General features: G+C 46.8%; 1 protein-coding gene across 2 annotated transcripts; it reads left to right on the top strand.

Moving 5' to 3' along the window:
- Window positions 1-304: 304 nt before the first annotated feature.
- On the top strand, window positions 305-24,354 carry nyap2a (neuronal tyrosine-phosphorylated phosphoinositide-3-kinase adaptor 2a). Of its 2 annotated transcripts, XM_033636423.2 has the most exons (8): window positions 305-800; window positions 3,868-4,084; window positions 9,899-10,212; window positions 14,373-15,440; window positions 17,593-17,724; window positions 17,856-17,968; window positions 20,053-23,287; window positions 23,344-24,354. In XM_033636423.2, exons 2-7 carry the CDS (start codon window positions 3,882-3,884, stop codon window positions 20,281-20,283), a joined length of 2,061 nt encoding a protein of 686 aa, XP_033492314.1. In that variant the 5' UTR covers window positions 305-800; window positions 3,868-3,881; the 3' UTR covers window positions 20,284-23,287; window positions 23,344-24,354. The 2 variants fall into 2 exon arrangements, with proteins under 2 accessions (XP_033492314.1, XP_033492323.1); XM_033636432.2 differs by lacking the exons at window positions 20,053-23,287; window positions 23,344-24,354 and adding an exon at window positions 18,096-19,217.
- The last annotated feature ends 2,286 nt before the right edge of the window (window positions 24,355-26,640 follow it).

Genomic DNA, 26,640 nt, shown 5'->3' with positions numbered 1-26,640 from the left:
TGGTGGTTCAGGTGATGGAGGAGGCAGATGGTGGTTCAGGTGATGGAGGAGACTGATGGTGTTTCAGGTGATGGAGACGACTTCTCTTCCTCTTTCTCTCCCTCCTCTCCCTTCTCCTCCTCCACCTCTTCCTCCTTCTCCTCCTTCTCTTTCTCCTCTTCCTTCTCCTCCTCCTCCTCCTCTTCCTTCTCCTTCTCCTCCTCCTCCTCCTCCCTTTCTTCCTCTTTCTTTTCCTCCTCTTCCTTCTCTTCCTCCTCCTCCTCCTCCTCCTCCTCCTCTTCCTCTCTGTCTCTCAGCAGCAGCAGCAGGGGGAGGAGGGGGAGGAGTCAGCCGGGTTAGGATGCTGTCAGGTTGCCGTGGTTTCAGCCTCTCGTTTCTTGTGGCGACTGTCGACGGGGATGTGTGTGTGTGCGGTTGAAGGGTGTGTGAGAGTGTGTTTGTGTGTGTGTGTGTGTGTTTGTTTGTGTGTGTGAGGATGTATGACGGGAGGACGGAGTGAAGGAAGAGAAAAAGGAAGTGTGGAAGGATGGATGAGGCTTAACGTCGCTGCGGACGAGAATCACAGCGAGTCATCGTTTCGTCTGAGCTGCAGAGAGGAAGCTTCATCACTCCATCTTTGTTTCTGCACGGGAAGGAGACATTGAAGGAGGGAAGGAGACACTGAAGGAGGGAAGGAAGGAGACACTGACAGAGGGAAGGAAGGAGACACTGACGGAGGGACATAAGGAGACACGGAAGGAGACATTGGAGGAGACATTGGAGGAGGGATGCAGGGAGTTTGAGTCTTCACTGATCCTGTGGTAAGCCTCCTCTTTCCTCCTCTCCTCTCCTCTCCTCATACTTTCCTCTCCTCCTCTCTCTCCTCCTGTCTCGTCCTCTCTTCTTTCAGTCTGTCATGTTTCATGTTTTGTGTTTTGTCTCCTGTTTTTTTATTCGTCATCTCGTTCAGACTTTGTCGTCTCTGCTGGTGAGAAATGTTCATCTGTGCGTCGACAGTGTCAATAAAGTTTGTCCAAACACATCTGGCTCCTTCACACCCTGTATGTGTGTCACAAACAGAAACATGGCGGCCATCTTGGATCAGACCTGAGAACAAAGTTACAGACTCTTATTTTGAAAGAACACACCTGAAGTGTTTTTAATAACCATCCAGGACAGAAGGTCAAAGTTCAGACAGTAAGTGACTTTTACCAACAAATGACAAACACAACAAAAAATAAACAAGACGTCGCTTATTGATCTGAAGTTATTGATCATCACACTGACTGATCGATACGCAGGAACGAGTTACGTTCCACGGTCAAAGGTCATCATCAGAGTTTCAGGAAACTGTCTCTTTTATTTACGTATTTATTTATTTATAATCAATGATAAAATGAAAGGTCACCTGACAGGAAACAGTCTCTTTAAATCAAACATTGAATTCATAAAACATTTGCGTCTTTTGTTTCTGTAAACGTGTCAGAAACAGGAAGTAGATTCAGATTGGTCACCATCACATTGGGGGAGGAGCTCACAGCTGTGATGTCATAACCAGCAGCTGGGTCACTAAGAACTTGGAGGAGATTTGATCCAGTATAGACAGGGAACTGGTGAAGAGGAGGAGAGGAGGAGGAGCAGGAGCAGGAGGAGCGGGAGCGGGAGCAGGAAAGGAGGAGGAGGAGACTTCTGGAATCCTTCCACTATCTTTTTTTTAAAACTGGATCCTAAAGTCTAGTCTGTGCATCACCTCCTCTCACCCTCCTCCTCTCCTCCTCCCCTCCCCTTCCTCCTCTTCCCCTCCTTCCCTCCTCTCCTCCTCCTCCTCTCCCCTTCCTCCTCTTCCCCTCCTTCCCTCCTCTCCTACTCCTCTCCTCCTCCTCTCCCCTACCTCCTCCCCTCCTCCCCTTCCTCCTCTCCTCCTCTCCTCCTCCCGTCCTCTCCTCCTCTTCTCCTCCTCTCCCCTTCCTCCTCTCATCCTCTCCTCCTCTCTGCCTCTCCTCCTCTCCTCCTCTCCACCTCACCCCTCCTCTCCTCTCCTCTTCCTCATCCGTGGACAGGAAGCATTACATCATGTTCCTGTGAGAGATGCTGCTGTTGCTAGGTTACCACCAGCTGACTCCCTGTTCCATTTTTAGAGACAGAGAGGTGGGGGAGGGGACTGATGGAGACACAGAGGGACAGACAAAGACAGAGAGGTGGGGGAGGGGACTGATGGAGACACAGAGGGACACACAATGACAGAAGAGAGGTGGGGGAGGGAACTGATGGAGACACAGAGGGGACTGATGGAGACACAGAGGGGACTGATGGAGACACAGAGGGGACTGATGGAGACACAGAGGGGACTGATGGAGACACAGAGGGACAGACAAAGACAGAGAGGTGGGGGAGGGGACTGATGGAGACACAGAGGGACAGACAAAGACAGAGAGGTGGGGGAGGGGACTGATGGAGACATAAAGGGACAGACAACGACAGAGAGATAGAGAGGTGGGAGAGGGGACTGATGGAGACACAGAGGGACAGACAATGACAGAAGAGAGGTGGGGGAGGGAACTGATGGAGACACAGAGGGGACTGACGGAGACACAGAGGGACAGACAGAGACAGAGAGGTGGGGGAGGGGCAGACAGAGACACAGAGAGGTGGGGGAGGGGACTGATGGAGACAAAGAGGGACAGACAGAGACAGAGAGAGGTGGGGGAGGGAGCAGACAGAGACACAGATAGGTGGGGGAGGGGACTGATGGAGACAAAGAGGGACAGACAGAGACAGAGAGGTGGGGGAGGGGACTGATGGAGACAGAGGGACAGACAGAGACAGAGAGGTGGGGGAGGGGACTGATGGAGACACAGAGGGACAGACAGAGACAGAGAGGTGGGGGAGGGGACTGATGGAGACAGAGGGACAGACAGAGACAGAGAGAGGTGGGGGAGGGAGCAGACAGAGACACAGATAGGTGGGGGAGGGGACTGATGGAGACAAAGAGGGACAGACATAGACAGAGAGGTGGGGGAGGGGACTGATGGAGACACAGAGGGACAGACAGAGACAGAGAGGTGGGGGAGGGGACTGATGGAGACAGAGGGACAGACAGAGACAGAGAGAGGTGGGGGAGGGAGCAGACAGAGACACAGATAGGTGGGGGAGGGGACTGATGGAGACAAAGAGGGACAGACAGAGACAGAGAGGTGGGGGAGGGGACTGATGGAGACACAGAGGGACAGACAGAGACACAGAGAGGTGGGGGAGGGGATTGATGGAGACACAGAGGGACAGACAGAGACACAGAGAGGTGGGGGAGGGGACTGATGGAGACACAGAGGGACAGACAGTGTGACGGCCTCCTGCCTCTAGGGCCTGCTGTTGTGTTCTGTGTTCCCTCTTTGGTGTTGTCTTGTCTTCCCCTGCAGGTCGTAGGTGGGGCTTGCCACACCTGGGTGGACCTGGCCAGTCCACAGGTGTATAAGAGCTGGCACTACTCCTCACATTTGGGCTTCTCTTCTCTGCTCTGCTCTGTGACCTACCTGGCGTGGCTGCATCACTGCGCCCGCGATTCCTCGGCGCATTATGTTGTTGTTTAGTTAGTTTATTTGTTAGTTCAGTTAGTATTTGATTATGTTGCCAATTATCTAATTTTATATTGGTTGTAATAAAATCATTTCGTTTTACTTTAAAAACCGTACGTCTCCACGTTTTTGTCATGGCTTTGAGCCAGGTCATGACACAGAGAGGTGGGAGAGGGGACTGATGGAGACAGAGGGACAGAGAGAGAGACACAGAGAAGTGGGGGAGGGGACAGACAGAGACACAAAGACACTTAATTAATTTGTATTAATGTGAAAGACACCCTGGACTTAGTGTCCTCTCTGATCGTCCTCTCAGGTCTTCTGAGAATCATGACCTCTCAGGAGGACACGTCGTCCTTCAGGAGGTTCTTTCAGTATGTGGAGGACAGCTGTCTGAGGACATACGATGGCCTGGTGATCCAGAATGCCTCTGACATCGCCAGAGAGAGTGACCGCATCCGAAACCAGACTAACTGGACATACCTGCAGGAGAAACACCAGAAGAAAAGACGGCAGGAGGACGCCATCAAGAGGTAAGGACAACACCTGGAGGACCTGAGAGGACAAGGGGGGCACAGAGACACTGAGACAAAAACACAAACAGACACAGAGACAAACAGAGACACCGAGACACACAGAGACACACAGAGACACACTGAGACACATATAGACACACAGACCAGGACTCAGACCACAGATGATTGACAGGACTCAGACCACAGGCAATCGACAGGACTCAGACCACAGGCCACAAACAGGACTAAGACCACAGACCACGAACAGGACACAGACCACAGGCAATCGACAGGACTAAGACCACAGACCACAAACAGGACTCAGACCACAGACCACAAACAGGACTCAGACCACAGGCAATCGACAGGACTCAAACCACAGATGATCAACAGGACTCAGACCACAAACGATCAACAGGGCTCAGACCACAGACGATCAACAGGGCTCGGACCACAAATGATCAACAGGACTCAGACCAAAGGCAATCGACAGGACTCAGACCATAGATGATCAACAGGGCTCAGACCACAGACGATCAACAGGACTCAGACCACAAATGATCAACAGGGCTCAGACCACAGACGATCGACAGGACTCAGACCACAGACCACGAACAGGACTCAGACCACAGGTAATCAACAGAACTCAGACCACAGATGATCGACAGGACTCAGACCAAAGGCAATCGACAGGACTCAGACCACAGACGATCAACAGGGCTCGGACCACAAATGATCAACAGGGCTCAAACCACAGACGAACAACAGGGCTCGGACCACAGACAATCAACAGGACTCAGACCACAGACGATCAACGAGACTCAGACCACAAATGATCAACAGGGCTCAGACCACAGACGATCAACAGGGCTCGGACCACAGACGATCAACAGGGCTCGGACCACAAATGATTAACAGGGCTCAGACCACAGACGATCAACAGGACTCAGACCACTGACAATCAACAGGGCTCGGACCACAAATGATCAACATGGCTCAGACCACAGACGATCAACAGGGCTTGGACCACAAATGATCAACAGGGCTCAGACCACAGACGATCAACAGGGATTGGACCACAGACGATCAACAGGGCTCGGACCACAGACGATCAACAGGACGCAGACCACAGGCAATCGACAGGACTCAGACCACAGATGATCAACAGGACTCAGACCAAAGGCAATCGACAGGACTCAGACCACAGATGATCAACAGGGCTCAGACCACAGACGATCAACAGGGCTCGGACCACAAATGATCAACAGTGCTGAGACCACAAACAATCAACAGGGCTCGGACCACAGACAATCAACAGGGCTCAGACCAAAGGCACTTGACAGGACTCAGACCACAGACGATCAACAGGGCTCAGACCACAGACGATCAACAGGGCTTGGACCACAGACGATCAACAAGATTCAGACCACAGACGATCAACAGGACTCAGACCACAAATGATCAACAGGGCTCAGACCAAAGGCAATCGACAGGACTCAGACCACAGATGATCGACAGGACTCAGACCACGAACAGAACTCAGGCCACAGGCAATTGACAGGACTCAGACCACAGACCACCAACAGGAATCAGACTACAGATGATCGACAGATCTCAGATCACAAATGATCAACAGGACTCAGACCACAAACAATCAACAGGACACAGACCACAGATGATCGACAGGACTCAGACCACAGACCACCAACAGGACTCAGACCACCGATGATCGACAGGACTCAGACTACAGATGATCGACAGGGCTCAGACCACAGACCACCAACAGGGCTCAGACCACAGACGATCAACAGGGCTCGGACCACAAATGATCAACAGGACTCAGACCACAGACCACCAACAGGACTCAGACCACCGATGATCGACAGGACTCAGACTACAGATGATCGACAGGGCTCAGACCACAGACCACCAACAGGGCTCAGACCACAGACGATCAACAGGGCTCGGACCACAAATGATCAACAGGACTCAGACCACAGACCACCAACAGGACTCACACCACAGGTAATCGACAGGACTCAGACAACAAATGATCGACAGGACTCAGATCACAAATGATCAACAGGACTCAGACCACAGGCCATCGACAGGACTCAGACCACAGATGATCGACAGGACTCAGAACACAAACGATCAACAGGACTCAGACCACAGATGATCGACAGGACTCAGACCACCGATGATCGACAGGACTCAGACCACAGACCACCAACAGGACTCAGACCACCGACGATCAACAGGACTCAGACCACCGACGATCAACAGGACTCAGACCAAAGAATATCAACAGATCTCAGATCACAAATGATCAACAGGTCTCAGACCACAAACCACCGACAGGACTCAGACCACCGACGATCGACAGGACTCAGACCACAGACCACCAACAGGACTCAGACCACCGACGATCAACAGGACTCAGACCAAAGAATATCAACAGATCTCAGATCACAAATGATCAACAGGTCTCAGACCACAAACCACCGACAGGACTCAGACCACAGATGATCGACAGGACTCAGATCACAGATGATCGATAGGACTCAGACCACAAATGATCAACAAGACTCAGACCACAAACGATCAACAGGACTCAGACCACAGATGATCGACAGAACTCAGACCACAGATAATCAACAGGACTCAGACCACAGGCAATCGACAGTACTCAGACCACAGATAATCAACAAGACTCAGACCACAGATAATCAACAGGACTGAAACCACAGATAATCAACAGGACTCAGACCACAGACGATCGAAAGTATTCAGACCCTAGATCATCAACAGGATTCAGACAACACATCACCAACAGGACTCAGACCACAGATGACGAACAGGACTTAGACCACAGATGATCGACAGGACTCAGACCACAGACGATCGACAGGACTCAGACAACAAATGATCGACAGGACTCAGAACACAAACGATCAACAGGACTCAGACCACAGACCACCAACAGGACTCAGACCACCGACGATCAACAGGACTCAGACCACAGATGATCGACAGATCTCAGATCACAAATGATCAACAGGTCTCAGACCACAAACCACCGACAGGACTCAGACCACAGATGATCGACAGGACTCAGACCACAGATGATCAATAGGACTCAGACAACAAATGATCAACAAGACTCAGACCACAAACGATCAACAGGACTCAGACCACAGATGATCGACAGGACTCAGACCACAGATAATCAACAGGACTCAGACCACAGGCAATCAACAGTACTCAGACCACAGATAATCAACAGAACTCAGACCACAGATAATCAACAGGACTCAGACCACAGACGATCGACAGTATTCAGACCATAGATCATCAACAGGATTCAGACAACACATCACCAACAGGACTCAGACCACAGATGACGAACAGGACTTAGACCATAAATCATCAACAGGATTCAGACAACACATCACCAACAGGACTCAGACCACAGATGACGAACAGGACTTAGACCACAGATCATCAACAGGACTCAGACCACAGACGATCAACAGGACTCAGACAACAAATGATCGACAGGACTCAGACCACAGACGATCGACAGGACTCAGACCACAGATGTTTGACAGGACTCAGACCACAGACCACCAACAGGACTCAGACCACAGATGATCAACAGGACTATGACCACAAACGATCGACAGGACTCAGACCACACACGATCAACAGGACTCAGACCACAAACAATCAACAGGACTCAGACCACACACGATCAACAGGACTCAGACCACAGATGACCAACAGGACTCAGACCACAGATGTTTGACAGGACTCAGACCACAGACCACCAACAGGACTCAGACCACAGGTAATCGACGGGACTCAGATCACAGATGATCAACAGGACTATTACCACAAACGATCGACAGGACTCAGACCACACACAATTGACAGGACTCAGACCACAGGTGATCAACAGGACTCAGACCACAGATGATCAACAGGACTATAACCACAAATGATCGAAAGGACTCAGACCACAGATGATCGACAGGACTCAGACCACAGATGATCGACAGATCTCAGATCACAGATGATCAACAGGACTCAGACCACAGACAATCGACAAGACTCAGACCACAGATGACGAACAGGACTCAGACCACAAACGATCAACAGGACTCAGACCACAAATGATCGACAGGACTCAGGCCACAGATGATCAACAGGACTCAGACCACAGGTGATCGACAGGACTCAGACCACAGATGATCAACAGGACTATGACCACAAACGATCGACAGGACTCAGACCACAGACGATCGACAGTACTCAGACCATAGATGATTGATAGGACTCAGACCACAAATGATCAACAAGACTCAGACCACAAATGATCAACAGGATTCAGACAACACATCACCAACAGGACTCAGACCACAGATGACGAACAGGACTCAGACCACAGATGATCAACAGGACTCAGACCACAGATGATCGACAGGACTCAGACAACAAATGATCGACAGGACTCAGACCACAGATGATAAACAGGACTCAGACCACACATGATCAACAGGACTCAGACCACAAACGATCAACAGGACTCAGACCACACATGATCAACAGGGCTCAGACCACAGACAATCGACAAGACTCAGACCACAGATGACGAACAGGACTCAGACCATAGATGATCAACAGGACTCAGACCACAAATGATCGACAGGACTCAGGCCACAGGTGATCGACAGTACTATGACCACAAACGATTGACAGGACTCAGACCACAAACGATTGACAGGACTCAGACCACAGATGATCAACAGGACTCAGACCACAGGTGATCGACAGGACTCAGACCACAGATGATCAACAGGACTATGACCACAAATGATCGACAGGACTCAGACCACAAATGATCGACAGGTTTATGACCACAGATGATTGACAGAACTCAGACCACAGACCACCAACAGGACTCAGACCACAGATGATCGACAGGACTCTGACAACAGATGATTGACAGGACTCAGACCACAGACCACCAACAGGACTCAGACCATAGACGATCAACAGGACTCAGACCACAGATGATTGACAGATCTCAGATCACAGATGATCAACAGGACTCAGACCACAGATGATCGACAGGACTCAAACCACAGACCACCAACAGGACATAGGCATTCGACAGGACTCAGACCACAGGTGATCAACAGGACTCAGACCGCAGATGATCGACAGGACTCTGACCACAGATGATTGACAGGACTCAGACCACAGACCACCAACAGGACTCAGACCATAGACGATCAACAGGACTCAGACCACAGATGATCGACAGATCTCAGATCACAGATGATCAACAGGACTCAGACCACAGATGATCGACAGGACTCAGACCACAGACCACCAACAGGACTCAGACCACAGGCATTCGACAGGACTCAGACCACAGATGACCAACCTACTCCTCCTCTTCCTCCTTCTCCTGCTCAATGTGACAGTGATTGTCGGTCAGTTGGCAGTCTGCTGTACGTTTACTCGGTGGGAGTGACTACGGAATAAACTTTTCAGTGATGTGCAGTAAATGAAATGTCTGTAATGTAATAAAAGTCTGCTGTTACAAATTCAACTGGTGTTTTGATCCACGACAGTATTTTTGTGCTGATATTTACCATGCCTTCTGCTGTGGCCGATGTTTATGAGTCGTTTGATAAGTTTGATATTTTATGTTCAACATGCAGTGTGTGTATCAAGGTTATCAGGTCAGTTTTTGTTTTTGTGTATTTTATAGATGTTTGTCCAAACAGTTTTACTAACGAGTCTTTCCATTGGTCTATCCAGGATTGGTGAAGATGTTGCCATCGCAACAGACGGGGCGTACTCTGGAAAACATTTCAGGATGGGTTTCATGACAATGCCAGCACCGCAGGACCGCCTGCCACCTCCCAGTCAAGGCTTCGCTGTCCGATCCCAGTCCCTCCACTCTGTGGGCGGAGGAGACGACGACTCCAACCCCAACCGAAAACAACCCCCACCCAAACCGAAGAGAGACCCCAACACTAAACTGAGCAGCAGCTCCGAGATGGTGAACGGTAGCTCAGGAGTCGCCAAGAGAGACGTTCAAGAGACCAAAGAGACGTCAGAGCAGGCTGAAGGTGAGAACAACACACCTGACAGGAACACATCAATCAATCAATCAATCAATCAATTTTATTTATAAAGCCCAATATCACAAATCACAATTTGCCTCACAGGGCTTTACAGCATACGACATCCCTCTGTCTTTTGGACCCTCACAGCTGATCAGGAAAAACTCCCCAAAAAAACCCTTTAATGGGGAAAAAAAATGATAGAAACCTGAGGAAGAGCAACTGAGGAGGGATCCCTCTTCCAGGACGGACAGACGTGCAATAGATGTCGTACAGAACAGATCAGCATAATAAATTAACAGTAATCCGCATGACACAATGAGACAGAGAGAGAAAGAGAAAGAGAGATGCAGGTAATGACAGTAGCTTACAACAACACCTGTCAGTAGCTTACAACAACACCTGTCAGTTAACCCTAAGGGCCTAAATGACACATAGTGCGTCGAAATTCACACCTGTTCTTCTCTATTGATTTTCTCCGCGACCGTGCATCATAGCGAGAAGCCACGCATATCACGTGAAACTTTCCGACAAGGCCAAGCACTTGTCGGTAGTCCAATGTTTTCACAGCAAAAAAAATGATAAAGTTACACTAAAATTATGTATAACAGAGCTTTCATACAGCTTTGCACACACATTACTTTTGGATGGATTACTCGCGAATGCAGGCTCGCACAGAAATGCCACGCATATCACATGAAAGCGCATGAGCAGAGCTTTCCACTGATACCACACATCATTGTGCTGTCATCCCATCATGCTATAAATCCAGATTAATTGTCTACAAAATAAAAACCTGACGAATTTCTTTACAATCCATTATACAGATCTTGTTATCAGTCACTTCATATAGTGAGGAATATCGTATCTTGCCACATCTTAGGCTTGTGTGTGTTTCTCCCTGTCTATCCACATTTGTAGTCCGGCTTTCAAGATGCAAATATCTCCATATTGTCCAGTTGACACTCCATCAAACTTTGTATGACAAGACCAGCCACTTCACCTTTGCGCACCCAGACAACTGTAGCCTAATTATGCATGCATGACAGGGCCCAGGTCACCATATACATTGAGGGGGACATGTGTCCCCCCCAATGCCCAAAATGCCCCCCCAATATATAACTGAAACTGAGAAACAACAACAAACTTTGTTTACTGCAAACAAAGTGGCAAATATTATCTTGGAGAACATCACTGCACTTGGTTGACTATTTTTGTATGATCTTAGATGTAAATATTGCATGTTTCTTTCAGATAAAACACATTTTTGACTTGTGAATGAGTCTATGGAATTTCTTGCAATAATGAAAAAATACTGGCAATCATGTCCGGCTGGCACAAACCACATGTTTTGGACAGCTGTGAAGTGACAGAATATCCCAGCATCATGGTTCTTATATTGCCAGATTCCAGAGAGTCTCCCCTCTTCATATATGGCAAAATATGTCATTTTTCAACTTGCTATGGTGAGATACATGTAAAAAAGTAAGAATTTAGGCACACAGATTTGTTTTTTTCATTGATATAAAAATTAATATAAAATACAGTCACAAAGAAGGACATGAAATGTCCAGGCAAATCTGGTTAGCCCACATTGTCCTGAAAAAAAACAAGATATAGCATGTGTATGTAGCCTTTATAATGACTGTGATATGAACTTAAGGGTCTAGGGGGTAATTGGCCATTTTTGACTAGTTTTCATTTTACCTTTAAATTTCACCTTAAAAAAACTGTTTACCTTGCCTTGTTTGGTATCATTCTTTTCAGCACAACCTCACCTGTGTGACTTTACAGTTATTTTTTCATTTTGACATACTGTATTAACACACTGGACCTAAAATCACATAAAAAACATAAAATCTGAGTAGGAAAAAGTTAGATTTTTTACTGTGAAAACCACAAACATGTCTAACGAACCATTTGTGTAACTTAGAATAAAAATATAAATTGTAAACTTCAAAAACATATGTTCTAATTTAGCAAACAACGTTATATATAACTATTTACATTAAAATGCAAGCAATGCCTCAGGCGTTTTTTGAACAACTATTTACAAAACAATCAGATGTCACACAAATTATTTGTCAAAGGGAAAAATGCCAGCACTCACAAATGTCCTTTTGATAAATTTAATAAACCAACTTGGGTGGCAGTACCAGAAACACAGACATTTTGACAGAAAGTCTTTTTCATAGAAGAAGACTTTCTGTCAAAATGTCTGTTTGTTGCTGTTTTTGGCCATGCACCTTTCTAGGGGATTTATTTTGAGAGTGCTTGCTTTTCTCCTACGTGATCTTACACAAATTAGTTGTGCCACTCTGAAAAACAGTTCCTGTCCACCACAACACACTACAGGAGGGGGACACAACAGTAGGACAACAGGAGGAGTGACACACACTGTGTGGCTCTGCTGCCTGAGCAAACGGAGATCCGGACCTGGTGGGCGTGCCCTGCCACACCGTCCGCTCCTCTGTGTGGACCTCCGAGTACCGCTCAATGCGGTCGTTGGAGGCTCATTTTCCTCTCTCCTCTTCCAAAACACACTACACCACACACTAAGTATACACTCCAAACACGCTAAACGTCACAAATCCCAACTCTATCTGTGATCGCGATCGCGGTCTCTCTCGCTGCCGTCACTCCCACAACTTCCCCCTCTTCCCCAGGAACAAATGATGTGTGTTGCCATACAATTTTGTGATTGGTTGACGTGGTGCATTTTTCAACCAATAGGAAAAGGGGGTGTCGTTTTTTTTATTTTTTTTGCTGTTGCCTTCAGCACTTTCGTCGGGCCAAACGGCCCGCTTTTACCGTTTCTTCCTGCATCAAACGCGTATCAAACGTGACAAAAATATTCAGGAAAATCATGGCGTTTATTATTTATCATAAGTCCGGTTTTATATGGCCTATCAAGACGATTTAAAAAGTGGTACAAAGTTTGAAGTTTGCACTTTCCACACAAAATGAAACGGAGACTCAGCGAGGCTGCGTGTTGCTGCTACATCGTCTCAAATCAGTCACGTGATTTTGATGCGCCGGCGCGGTTCTGGACCACAGAGGGTTAAAAGTAAAGGCAGTAAAAATACCCCAAAAACGCCTAGGGCCCATGAAACCTATCGCTTAGACATGACACCTGTCAGTTAAACATGACACCCGTCATTTAGACATGACACCTGTCATTTAGACATGACACCTGGCAGTTTAATATGACGTCTGTCAATTAAACATGACTGCCGTTTAGGCATGACACCTGCCGTTTAGACATGACACCTGTCATTTAGACATGACACCTGTCAGTGAAACATGACACCTGGCAGTTTAACATGACATCTGTCAGTCAAACATGACTGCCGTTTAGGCATGACACCTGTCATGTAGACATGACACCTGTCAGTGAAACATGTAACCTGCCAGTTAAACATGACACCTGTCAGTTAAACATGACTGCCATTTAGGCATGACACCTGTCATTTAAACATGACAACCTGTCAGTGAAACATGACACCTGCCAGTTAAACATGACACCTGTCAGTTAAACATGACACCTGCCATTTAGACATGACCCCTGTCAGTGAAACATGACACCTGCCGTTTAGGCATGACACCTGTCAGTGAAACCTGACACCTGCCAGTTAAACATGACACCTGCCATTTAGACATGACCCCTGTCAGTGAAACATGAGACCTGTCAGTTAAACATGACACCTGCCATTTAGGCATGACACCTGTCATTTAGACATGACACCTATCAGTGAAACATGACACCTGCCAGTGAAACATGACACCTGTCAGTTAAACATGACACCTGTCATTTAGACATGACACCTGTCAGTTAAACATGACACCTGTCAGTTAAACATGACTGCCGTTTAGACATGACACCTGCCGTTTAGGCATGACACCTGTCATTTAGACATGACACCTGTCAGTTAAACATGACACCTGCTGTTTAGACATGACACCTGTCAATGAAACATGACACCTGCTGTTTAGACATGACACCTGTCAGTTAAACATGACACCTGTAAATTAAACATGACACCCCCTGGAATAAGTGGACAGTTGCATGTTTAAGAAGTTACATTAGGAAGAGATGCTGCTGTCATTGTGTCTCATGTGTCTGTCTCTCTGTCTGTCCGTCCGTCTGTCTTTCTGTCTCCTTGCAGCTCGATGCCATCTCTACAGTGAGGACTACAAGAAGATGCCTCCACCAAAACCCAAAAGGAATCCAAACACTCAGCTCAGCACCTCCTTCGATGAATCTTATATTCATAACCATGGCAACAAAAAGTCTTCCTTGCGATGGGACAAATCTTCGTCTCAGACTCAGAGTCCGGCCTCGAGAGACACAGACGACGAGGAACCCGTCTACATCGAGATGGTGGGAAACATCCTGCGGGAACTGAAAGGTCAGGAAGCTGTGGAGGATGAGCAGAGCGAGTCGGTGTATGAGGAGATGAAATACCCAATGTTGGAGGACTTCCTGCAGGACGCTCACTCCGCCATCATGGATCCTGAAGCCTGGGCATCCCGCGGCTCTCTCTGTGACATCCCTCCACCTTTCCCCAACCTCCTGACTCACCGTCCACCACTGCTCGTCTTTCCCCCTGCCCCTGCTCAGTGCTCTCCCAACTCTGACGAGTCCCCCCTCACCCCTTTAGACGTCACCCGACTGCCCATGATTGATAACATCTCCTACAACAAGTCAGGTGGTGTGGAGCATTCGCAGAGCTCCACCCACCACCGCAAGGAGCGAGACCGAGACAGAGACCGAGATCGGGACCGGAACCGGGACCGGGATCTGCCCTCCACCCACACCATCACATCCTCTGGCCGTTCATCAGCTCCACCTCTCCCCTCCAATCTCTACAAGTCCTCTGGTTCCACCCACAGTGGTCATGGTTACCCTCGCAGCCAATCAGCATGTCCGTCTCCGGTCAGCATGGGTCGCTCTCTGACTCCTCTGAGCCTTAAGAGACCGCCACCATACGATGCTCTGATGGCAGGAGGAAGTATGCCTCGTTCATCCTCTTCCTCCTCTTCATCCTCACAGAGGGCTGGTGAGGGCGGGGCAAAACTAAGTAACTCCTCCTCCACCCACGGCTCCATGCAAAATGTTTCGATGAGATCACAGACTCCCACCAGCCCATTGGATGAACTCAACAACCTGTTTACCTCAAGTAGACAGGTGACGAAGAAAGGATCAGGAGGCAGGAAGAGCCGAGGGAGTGAAGGTAAGACCGGCACCAGTACTGTACCAGTCCTGCACCAGTACTCCATCTGTTCCACAGTACCACAACAGTACTCCATCCTTATTAAATCAATTTTACATCAGGCAGACAGGTGATGAAGAATGGATCAGAAGGCAGGAGGGGCAGTTTAATTTAATCCACTAACTACAGGCTGGTCCAAGAAAACCCTGAGCCAGCCTGACAGTCCTGACTATAAGAGTCAGTCCTAACTATTAGAGCCAGTCCTAACTATAAAAGTCAGTCTTAACCATAAGAGCCTGCTGTAACTATAAGAGTCAGTCCTAACTATAAGAGTCAGCTGTAATTATGAGTCAGTCCTAATTATAAGAGTCAGTCCTAACTATAAGAGCCAGTCCTAACCATAAGAGCCTGCCGTAACTATAAGAGTCAGTCCTAAATATAAGAGCCTGCCATAACTATAAGAGCCAGTCCTAACTATAAAACTCAGTCTTAACCATAACAGCCAGTCTTAACCATAAGAGCCAGTCCTAACTATAAGAGTCAGCTGTAATTATGAGTCAGTCCTAATTATAAGAGTCAGTCCTAACTATAAGAGCCAGTCCTAACCATAAGAGCCTGCCGTAACTATAAGAGTCAGTCCTAACTATAAGAGCCTGCCGTAACTATGAGAGCCAGTCCTAACTATAAAACTCAGTCTTGACCATAACAGCCAGTCTTAACCATAAGAGCCAGTCCTAACTATAAGAGTCAGCCATAATTATGAGTCAGTCCTAATTATAAGAGTCAGTCCTAACTATAAGAGTCAGTCTTAACCATAAGAGCCTACTGTAACTATAAGAGTCAGTCCTAACTATAAGAGCCTGCCGTAACTATAAGAGCCAGCCCTAACTGTAAAACTCAGTCTTGACCATAACAGCCAGTCCTAACTATAAGAGCCTGCCGTAACTATAAGAGCCAGTCCTAACTATAAAACTCAGTCTTGACCATAACAGCCAGTCCTAACTATAAGAGCCAGTCCTAACTATGAGTCTGTCCTAACTTTAAGAGTCAGCCGTAACTATAAGAGTCAGCTCTTACTATAAGAGTCAGCCGTAACTACAAGAGTCAGTCCTATCTATAGGAGCCAACCATTACTATAAGAACCAGTCCTAACTATAAGAGTCAGTCCTAACTATAAAAGGCAGTCCTGACTATAAGAGTCAGTCCTAAGAGCCAGTCCTAACTGTAAGAGCCAGCCCTAACTATAAGACTCAGCTCTAACTATAAGAGTCAGCCCTAACTATAAGACTCAGCTCTAACTATAAGAGTCAGCCCTAACTATAAGAGCCAGCCCCAACTTTAAGAGTCAGTCTTGACTCAAACTGATGAGTCCAGCACTCAAATACTTAAGGTCGGTCCAAACAGAGCGAACAGATGCAGACAGGAAGATGACAAAATTGAAAGATAAAACCAAGGTTAAGTCATGAACCATAGAGACCTTTGATGTGAGGTAGAACCAAGAACAGGGAGAACAATTCAATTCAGTCAATTTTTTTTATAAAGCCCAATATCACAAATAACAATTTGCCTCAGAGGCTTTACAGCATACGACATCCCTTTGTTTTTTGGACCCTCACAGCGGTACAGCAGCGAACAGGGGGAGTTTATATATACAGGGTTCACAGGAGGTAAAATCAAGAGCAGGTGAGTAACGAGCTCAGGTGGGAGTCATCAGGAGAGACACACTGAAATGACAGTATGCACAGAGAATAGGATATCAAACTCTCCTGCCAACAGGTTGGACTGATAAATCAGGTTCTCTGTGACTTCCTCCCTGCGTTTTGTCACTTCCTGTGGCAGCCTCAAACACGTTCTAGGAGAAAAGTTCACTTTGGTTCAAATGTTGTGAGGAAGAACCTGGAGAGTTCTTTAGGTTTGTCTTCTTCCTGTTTCTCACCAGTTCTCATACGTTCTTTATTATTTAAAGTTATATTTTTCTTTTCTCAGATTTGCTTTGGTTCTGCTGCTTCTCTGAATTTGAGGGTTTTATTGATATCTCTATTGTGTTGGACAAATAAATCCTCTGAAACCTCCGAGGAAACAAGGCAGATGGTTTTATTGTTTCATCATGTCTGTGTCTGTCCCCTGTCTCTGTTTCCTGTCTCTGTGTCTATCTCTGTCTCTGTCTCTGTAGGAGACTCCAGGTCTCTGCCCAGACATGGCAGTAAAGACAGAGATGGACAGTCCAGTCCAGGATCCAGCAGGATGGGAAGATCGTCTGTCAGTCCGACTATGATGCTGTCTGGAGGAGGAGGAGGAGGAGGAGGTGACTCAAGCAGTTACAACATGAACTTTAAATCAAATAGTTTATAATTTAATTTTACAGAGTGGTCTCACTGATGTCCCTCATACAATCTGAAGATTTTAACATTTTGATATAAATATTTTTGTCTGCAGAATCGAAGTCAGTGTGTAAACTAGGCCGTTCAGCCTCAACATCAGGAGTTCCTTCTCCAGGTGGAACGCCACAACGCCATCAGCATGAACCACATCACCCCGCCCTCAGCCAGGTACCACACCTGTAAAACTGTCTGTCTGTCTGTTACCTGTCTGTCTGTTACCTGTCTGTCTGCCAGAGGACGAACATCAGTCTAATTAAAACAATGAAATAAACACAGACTTTATATTTTCACGCAGGATTCACCGTCGATGAACGACAGAACGTAAAATGTTTTACAGACGGACAGAAGCTTCGATCCATCAGCTGACTCACTTCTGAACTGTAAACATGAAAACTAGTAAACAAGTCAACATGTAAACAAAGTGTTTTCTTTGTTCAAAGGATCAGTGGCTTAGTTTTGTGTAAAATATTTCAACTAAATGTTTTTTGTATTGAAAATGAATCTGTAAATATGAACTGTAAAGCTTTAATAATCAGACAAAGTTTAGTTACTAACATTAACCTAACATGTAATTAGTTTCATGCTAACATAAAACTAACTTTTAACTAGCTTCACGCTAACATCAACCTAACATGTAATTAGCTCTATGCTAACATTAACCTAACATGTAATTAGTTTCACGCTAACATTAACCTAACATGTAATTAGCTTCACGCTAACATTAACCTAACATGTAATTAGCTTCATGCTAACATTAACCTAACATGTAATTAGCTTCGCGCTAACATTTACCTAACATGTAATTAGCTTCACGCTAACATTAACCTAACATGTAATTAGCTTCATGCTAACATTAACCTAACATGAATTTAGCCTCACGCTAACATTAACCTAACATGTAATTAGCTTCATGCTAACATTGAACTCACACTGGAGCACTTTATTAATTTGAATTTCTTTTAAAATGTATTTTTTACATGTATTTACACTGATACAAACTCTATTCTCACCTTATTCTAACCCAACCCACCCCATACTAACTCCACCTACCATCATAAAGACGCACCCCTCTATGCCATGTAGAGAGAATTCATTCATATTCTGATGTCCTTCATTGTTTGTTGTTTGTTGTTCCACCTTGTAAAGGTGCAGTGTGTAATTCTGGACATTGATCATTAAGAGTCATTCACAGGTCGTCTGTTACCGACGCTTTGAGGTACGGTCCAACTACCAGCGGTCATCTATATCTGTCGACTGCAACTCAACAATCAGCCATCAGAATCACAAACTGCTCCTTCAAAATAAAACCACACATTTGTCTGTTTTTAAATCTTTCGGCTCGAAATGATGATAAATGTCTAAATAAAGTCTGGAACTGTGTGTTTGTTAATAAATGCTTATGAGTCCAAAAATAAAATACTTAATGTCATAAAACTTCAGACTCAAACTACAAACTCAAGCTACAGAGTAAAACTACAAACTCAAATTTCACACTCACACTTCAGACTCAAACTCAAACATCAGACTCAAATGACAGAGTCAAATTACAAACTCAAATTTCACACTCAAACTACAGACTCAAACTTCAGACTCAAACGTGATGATTTTTACTTCCTGCTGACGATCTGATTAAAATCTGTATTTACTGTTTTTTAAACCTGTCATCATCATCTGTCAATAAACCAGTGTGACACTGACATCATACTGACAACCTGTCTGTCTGTCTGTCTGTCTGTCTGTCTGTACCCTTCCGTCTGTCTGGCTGTCTGTCTGTCTGTACCTGTCTGTCTGTCTATCTGTCTGTCTGTCTGTCTGTCTACCTTTTGAGACTTTAGAGCCTTTAATGGCAGTAAGCCCCGCCCATCTGAGATGAAGTCACATGACATACTGACAGTCCTCGGCATCCAATCACTAGACAATAAATAACATCAACACATATTTCAAACATCATGAACTCGTATAAATTAACATGTTCATATATTCATATTAACAAGTTTCAGTGTCAGAAAAACATGAATCTTTTTGTTAATGACTTTAATTTTTTACTGTTCACAACAGAAAATCTGATTAAATGAAAATTTAATTTACAAACTGATCAATGAAAAGACATAAAACAAACATTCAGACACTTCATATGACAACAAAGTCACGATCAGCCACTGCGAGCAGTGGTGATGAGTGATCAATAACTGATCAGTAATTGATCAATAACAAATCAATAAGTGACGAGTAAGGACTTGTTGCTGTTGCAGATGCCGTGGCTGTGTGGAGACGCCACCATGATGGAGATGATAGAGAAGAAGAGGATTCTGTGTCGTGAGATCAAAGCTCGCCAGCGGCCCGAGAAGAATCTGTGTAAACAGGACAGCATGCCCATCCTGCCCAGCTGGAGGAGGAAGCAGCCGCCGCCATACTCTGCCCCTCCCACTTCCTCTGGCCCCGGACAGACCAGCACCACCGTGTTCTGGGACACTGCCATCTGAACCACAGAGAGACATGATGATGATGATGGTGATGGTGATGATGATGATGGTGATGATGGTGATGATGGTGGTGGTGATGGTGATGGTGATGATGGTGATGAAGATGGTGCTGATGGTGATGGTGATGATGGTGATGAAGATGGTGCTGATGGTGATGATGATGATGATGATGATGGTGATGGTGATGGTGATGATGGTGATGAAGATGGTGCTGATGGTGATGATGATGATAATGATGATAGTGATGATGGTGATGATGATGATGATGATGGTGATGATGATGATGATGATGATGGTGGTGGTGGTGGTGGTGATGATGATGATGATGATGATGATAGTGATGATGATGATAATGATGATGATGATGATGATGGTGATGATGATGATGATGGTGGTGGTGGTGACGATGATGATGATGATGATGACCATGATGATGATGATGATGATAATGATGATGATGATGATGACCATGATGGTGATGATGATGATGATGACCATGATGGTGATGATGGTGATGATAATGATGATGGTGATAATGATGATGATGATGATGATGGTGATGATGATGATGATGACCATGATGTTGGTGATAATCATTATGATGATGATGATGATGATGAGGTGTCCGCACAGGTGGCCAAACACGTTCAAGTGGTCATACAGGTATTTATGCAGGTGTCCGCACAGCTGTCTGTACAGGTGGCCGAACAGATACACGTGTTCGTATGGATGGCTGAACAGATGTCTGTACAGGTGTCCGCACAGGTGGCCGAACACGTACAGGTTGTCATACAGGTGGTTGAACAGGTGTGGGTACAGGTGTCCGTACAGGTGTCCGCACAGGTGGCCGAACAGGTACAGGTACAGGTGTTTGTACAGGTGTCCGAACAAGTACACGTGTTTGTACGGATGGCTGAACAGATGTCCGTACAGGTGGCCGAACAGGTACAGGTACAGGTGTTTGTACAGGTGTCTGAACAGATGTCTGTACAGGTGGCTGAACAGGTACACATGTTCGTACGGATGGCCGAACAGATGTCTTTACAGGTGGCTGTACAGGTACAGGTGTCCATACAGGTGGCCGAACAGGTGTCTTTGCAGGTGACCGAACAGATACAGGTGTCTGCACAGGTGGCCGAACAGGTACAAGTGTCCATACAGGTGTCTGTACAGGTTCAGGTGTCCATACAGGTACAGGTGTCTATACAGGTGTCTGTTCAGGTGGCTGAACAGGTACAGGTGTTCGTACAGGTGTCCATACAGGTACAAGTGTCCATACAGGTGGCCACACAGGTACAAGTGTCCATACAGGTGTCCATACAGGTACAGGTGTCCATACAGGTGTCTGTTCAGGTGGCTGAATAGGTACAGGTGTTTGTACAGGTGTCCGTACAGGTACAAGTGTCCATACAAGTGGCCAAACAGGTACAAGTGTCCATACAGGTGTCCATACAGGTACAGGTGCCCATACAGGTGTCTGTACAGGTGGCCGAACAGGTACATGTGTTCGTATGGATGGCTGAACAGATGTCCGTACAGGTGGCCGAACAGGTACAGGTGTTTGTACAGGTGTCTGAACAGATGTCTGTACAGGTGGCCAAACAGGTACACATGTTCGTACGGATTGCTGAACAGATGTCTTTACAGGTGGCTGTACAGGTACAGGTGTCCATACATGTGGACGAACAGGTGTCTGTGCAGGTGGCCGAACAGATACAGGTGTCTGCACAGGTGGCCGAACAGGTACAAGTGTCCATACAGGTGTCCATACAGGTACAAGTGTCCATACAGGTGTCCATACAGGTACAGGTGTCCATACAGGTGTCTGTTCAGGCGGCCAAACAGGTACAGGTGTTCGTACAGGTGTCCGTACAGGTGTCTGTGCAGGTGGCCGAACAGATACAGGTGTCTGCACAGGTGGCCGAACAGGTACAAGTGTCCATACAGGTGTCCGTACAGGTACAGGTGTCTATACAGTGTCCGTACAGGTACAGGTGTCCATACAGGTGTCTGTACAGGTGTCTGTTCAGGTGGCAGAACAGGTACAGGTGTTAGCACAGGTGTCCGTACAGGTGGCCGTACAGGTTGCCGTACATGTACAGGTGTCCATACAGGTGACCGAACAGGTACAGGCATCTGGTTGTACAGGTGGTCATCAGGTGCCTGTACAGGTGGTCGTACAGGTGGTCGTCAGGTGGCTGTACAAGTCCGCACAGGTGGTTGTCAGATGGCCATACAGGTGGTTGCAGGTGGCCGTACAGGTGATCATCAGGTGGCCGTACAGGTGGTCGTCAAGTGGCCGCACAGGTGGTCATCAGGTGGCCATACAGGTGGTTGTCAGGTGGTCGTTGTGTGGCCTTACAGGTGGTTGTCAGGTGGCTGTACAAGTCCGTACAGGTGGTTGTCAGGTGGCCATACAGGTGGTCTTCAGGTGGCTGCACAAGTCCGTACAGGTGGTTGTCAGGTGGTCGTCAGGTGGTGGTCAGGTGTTCATACAGGTGACCGAACAGGTACAGGCACCTGGTCGTACAGGTGGTCGTCAGGTGGCCGTACAGGTGGTCATCAGGTGGCTGTACAAGTCCGTACAGGTGGTTGTTAGATGGCTATACAGGTGGTTGCAGGTGGCCGTACAGGTGATCATCAGGTGGCTGTACAGGTGGTCGTCAAGTGGCCATACAGGTGGTTGCAGGTGGCCGTACAGGTGATCATCAGGTGGCTGTACAGGTGGTCGTCAAGTGGCTGTACAGGTGGTCGTCATGTGGCCATACAGGTGGTCATCAGGTGGTCGTCATGTGGCCTTACAGATGGTTGTCAGGTGGCCATACAGGTGGTCTTCAAGTGGTTGTCAGGTGGCTGTACAAGTCCATACAGGTGGTTGTCAGGTGGCTGTACAAGTCCGTACAGGTGGTTATCAGATGGTCGTCAGGTGGTCTTCAGGTGGTCGTCAGGTGGTCTTTTGGTGGCCGTACAGGTGGTCATCAGGTGGTCTTCAGGTGGTCGTCAGGTGGTCTTTTGGTGGCCGTACAGGTGGTCATCAGGTGGTCTTCAGGTGGTCGTCAGGTGGTCGTCAGGTGGTCTTTAGGTGGTCGTCAGGTGGCCATACAGGTGGTCGTCAGGTGGTCTTCAGGTGGTCGTCAGGTGGTCGTAAGGTGGCCGTACAGGTGGTCGTCAGGTGGCCGTACAGGTGGCCATACAGGTGGTCATCAGGTGGTCTTCAAGTGGTTGTCAGGTGGTCATCAGGTGGCCGAACAGGTGATTGTCAGGTGGCCATACAGGTGGTCATCACGTGGTCTTCAAGTGGTTGTCAGGTGGTCATCAGGTGGCCGTACAGGTGTAGCAGAGCTTTTTTTTTCTTTGTGTTTTTACTGGTTATTTTTGTACCTGACCGCTGTAAAAGATTCAGATGTTTTTTTAAAGTCTGACAGTCGTGTAGCAGAGCGCTGTAAAAAGAGAAAAATATTTATAAACTGTTCTTGATGTGAAAAAAAGACCAAAATCTGTCGATCAAATGTTTTTATATTTACAAAAAAAGAATCTCTGATGCTCATCTGTATGGAAGAAAAACAGGAAGTGATGTTTTTTATATTTTAAAGAAAAAAAAACTATTTTAAAACAAAAATATTTTGGCACGTTGGTGGTGATTGGATGGTTTCAGCCATCGTTCCATAACACTGACTGGACTCTAATTTAACTACAGTTTAACTCCAGTTAAACTCCAGTTGTTTGATTTCTAAACAGAACAGAAACAGCCAGTGAGGGACAGGATTGGTTTTCAATCCAACTTTAGATAATCAGCTCACTGATCAATAATCAGCTGTGTGATCAATAATCAGCTGTGTGATCCATTACCTGCCTTAATGTGTGAGGGTCACCTGGAGGTAGAGTGTTTTGGGCACGGTGGCTGACAGGTGTCTGCAGACAGAGATGATGTGATGAATGCACTGAATTGATTATCGATGGATGATGAGCTGATTGATTAGCATGATGTCAGAGCATTCTGGGACGTGTTGGTGAATCCTGTGTTTGTGAATCAGCTCAAAGCCAAGGCGAGATTAAATGTTTTAATATGAATACACTGAGTTCAGTTTATGAATTATATGTCTGGTTAAATTTTAGACTCTGAAAAATTAATTCTCTCTGAACATTGATCAATTTATACTGATAAAAGAGGACCAGGACCAGGACCAGGAGGAACCCAGGGCCCTCTGCACCAGGAGGAACCCAGGGCCCACTGCACCAGGAGGAACCCAGAGCCCTCTGCACCAGGAGGAACCCAGGGCCTTCTGCACCAGGAGGAACCCAGGGCCCACTGCACCAGGAGGAACCCAGGGCCCTCTGCACCAGGAGGAACCCAGGGCCCACTGCACCAGGAGGAACCCAGAGCCCTCTGCACCAGGAGGAACCCAGGGCCCACTGCACCAGGAGGAACCCAGGGCCCTCTGCACCAGGAGGAACCCAGGGCCCTCTGCACCAGGAGGAACCCAGGGCCCACTGTACCAGGAGGAACCCAGGGCCCACTGCACCAGGAGGAACCCAGGGCCCTCTGCACCAGGAGGAACCCAGGGCACACTGCACCAGGAGGAACCCAGAGCCCTCTGCACCGGGAGGAATCCAGGGCCCTCTGCACCAGTGTAAGGTCTGACAGTCACTCTGAGGATTTCATCCTGGTACCTAACAGCTGTCAAGGTACTGTTGGCTATGACATGGAGGTCTGTGTGACCGTCCAAGGATCTGCCTCCCCAGACCATCACTGACCCACCACCAAACCGGTCACTGGACATTTCCTCTGTTTTCTTTCCAGATTCACTCACAGAAAAAAGATGCTAAACTATCGCTGTAGACCATGAGCTGGCCTGCACTCTGGGCCGTGGGCGTTAGACGCTGGACGCTGGATGCTGGACGCTGGGCGTGGGCAGAGCTCCACAGAAGATCAACCCGGCGTCAGTCATTACGAAAGAGTCTTTCTGGCTGCAGGGCATAATGTAATGAAGCAGGAAGTTCTTTTTTTCTGTGACTAGACTTAAGACTTTCCTCTTTGATAAAGCTTATAGTTAGGGCTGGCTCAGGCTTGCCCTGTACCAGCCCCTAGTTAGGCTGACTTAGGCCTAGTCTGCTGGAGGACCCCCCCATAATACACCGGGCACCTTCTCTCCTTCTCTCTCTCTCGTATTCTATTACTGCATCTTGCTAACTCGGCCATTCTGGATGTCACTAACTCGGCTTCTTCTCCGGAGCCTTTGTGCTCCACTGTCTCTCAGATTAACTCATATACGTGTGTGGTTGTGCTGCTGCCGTGGTCCTGCCAGATGCCTCCTGCTGCTGCTGCCATCATTAGTCATTAGTCATACTTCTACTGTTATTATACACATATGACTATTGTCACACATGTATACTGTCAGATATTAATACATACTTTCAACATATTGTACCACAGTAGCCAGAACTATAACTATAATATTATTACCTTCAATAATGTTGTAAGCTACTGTCATTACCTGCATCTCTCTCTCTCTCTGTCTCTGTCTCTCTGTCTCTCTCTCTCTGTCTCTCTCTGTCTCTCTCTCTCTCTGTCTCTCTCTCTGTCTGTCTCTCTCTCTCTCTGTCTCTCTCTCTCTCTGTCTCATTGTGTCATACGGATTACTGTTAATTTATTATGCTGATCTGTTCTGTACAACATCTATTGCACGTCTGTCCGTCCTGGAAGAGGGATCCCTCCTCAGTTGCTCTTCCTGAGGTTTCTACTGTTTTTTTTCCCCGTTAAAGGGTTTTTTGGGGAGTTTTTCCTGATCAGCTGTGAGGGTCATAAGGACAGAGGGATGTCGTATGCTGTAAAGCCTGTGAGGCAAATTGTGATTTGTGATATTGGGCTTTATAAATAAAATTGATTGACTGATTGATTGAAGTTGTAATCACACTGTTTGGCCATTATGACAATTGTCTTCAAAGACGTTGTCCTGTCAGGAGTCACTGATGAATGATGGGAAAATGAAGGCGTCCACTGAGTTGTGGAGCGAATAAAACTGAGCTGCGTTCAGCCCCGATGAAATGTATCAGAATGTTTAAAGAGAAAAGGCAGCATGATGAACTATCTGTGTCTAATTAAAGTCTAAGTCTAATTAAAACTTTGATGATTTTAATTTATTTATTTTATTAAAACACAAACATGATTTAATTTATTTATTTTATTAAAAGACTTTCAATTTCAATTTATTTGAAGAGGACAGTGCATATTAATGAACAATCGGTACAAATACATGACGTCATGTAAATATGCCGGATTTAGCTAGAAGCTAATTTCCATCCGTAGTCCTCACATTAAAAGACAGACAGACATACCATAAATAACAGTTAAATCAA

This window comes from Epinephelus lanceolatus, chromosome 4, assembly GCF_041903045.1.
Source record: "Epinephelus lanceolatus isolate andai-2023 chromosome 4, ASM4190304v1, whole genome shotgun sequence".
Classification (NCBI taxonomy): Eukaryota; Metazoa; Chordata; class Actinopteri; order Perciformes; family Serranidae; genus Epinephelus; species Epinephelus lanceolatus.
Note: the sequence above shows the minus strand (reverse complement) of the source record. Positions and strands in the feature narration are given on the sequence as shown.

Coding starts and splice junctions, on each gene's coding strand:
- nyap2a (XM_033636423.2), top strand. CDS start 3,882: ATGACCTCTCAGGAGGACACGTCGTCCTTCAGGAGGTTCTTTCAGTAT. Junction 4,085..9,898: donor CAGGAGGACGCCATCAAGAG/GTAAGGACAACA, acceptor TGGTCTATCCAG/GATTGGTGAAGATGTTGCCA. Junction 17,725..17,855: donor AGGAGGAGGAGGAGGAGGAG/GTGACTCAAGCA, acceptor TTTTGTCTGCAG/AATCGAAGTCAGTGTGTAAA.